Source organism: Arachis ipaensis, chromosome B02, assembly GCF_000816755.2.
Source record: "Arachis ipaensis cultivar K30076 chromosome B02, Araip1.1, whole genome shotgun sequence".
NCBI classification, from domain to species: Eukaryota; Viridiplantae; Streptophyta; class Magnoliopsida; order Fabales; family Fabaceae; genus Arachis; species Arachis ipaensis.
Window position 1 is genome coordinate 828,428 of NC_029786.2, and position 1,008 is coordinate 829,435.

Sequence of the window (1,008 nt, forward strand, 5' to 3'; positions counted from 1 at the left end):
ATTACGGAAATTATACAAGTTTGATTTCAGCTCAGTTATTATATATATATATATTCTCAGCTCAATGCAAGTTAACTTTCTCTTTTTTCTAATTTTTTTTTGTATTCACAACAAAAAAAAGTATAGGGAAAAATCAATGGTGGACAGCGAAGAGAAACCTAAAGTGTAAGAAAAAGAGAGTTGTGTTTATGTGGTTACTTAGAGAGAAGTGTAATCTACGTAGAACTCACTAACACCAGAAGCAGCCCACAACCGTTGATTATACTGATCAACCATTTCATCAGGAACAAACGACGTCCTACAAAGCGGACACGTCTTCTGATCGTGATCAATCCAACGGTCCACACACTCCCTGTGGAACACGTGCTTGCAGTTACGCAACCACCGGATCTCGTCCTCCATAACTAATTCCGTTAGGCAAACCGCGCAGCTGCCAGTTAGTTGAGGCGATGCCACGTCATCGTTAGCCAGGATTTCTCTGAAGGTTACGACGGGGAGGAACTCGCGGATGAGGATGGCGGAGAGGGATGGTGTACGGTCGACGGCGGAGGGGGTCCGGGTTGGGTTGGGGTTGTGGTTGTAGTAGTTGTTGTTGTTGTCGGTGGTGGTGTCGATGAGGAGTTCAGAGAGTCCGAGGAGGCGGAAGAGGTGGAAGACGAGGTTACGGAGGAGGCCGAGGAAGGTGAGTAAGCGGAGGAAGAGGTGAGGGAAGAAAACCTCCGTGTAGCCCACCGGAAAACCCATTGAAAATAGTATGGAGGGTGTTTTTGTAATTTCGGTGTGGGTTTTGTCTGGTTGTTAGAGGAGAGAGAAAGTGGGATGTGTGTGAGAAGGTTCTGACTGGGAGAGAGAGGGTGGGATTTATAGTGTGGAAGAAGAGGAGATTGGGATTCGGTTACTGGGCTGTTATGTGCCCAGTGGTGAAGGTCAAACTAGCATTAACCTGAATTGGGAAATTTTTTAGAGTAATATTGTAAAGAGGAAGTATTAGGAGCCAATGGAATATCT

General features: G+C 45.6%; 1 protein-coding gene across 1 annotated transcript; it reads right to left on the reverse strand.

Moving 5' to 3' along the window:
* On the reverse strand, positions 66-1,008 carry LOC107628102 (E3 ubiquitin-protein ligase RHA1B-like). The gene has a single exon (XM_016330910.2). It carries the CDS (start codon positions 742-744, stop codon positions 199-201), a length of 546 nt encoding a protein of 181 aa, XP_016186396.1. The 5' UTR covers positions 745-1,008; the 3' UTR covers positions 66-198.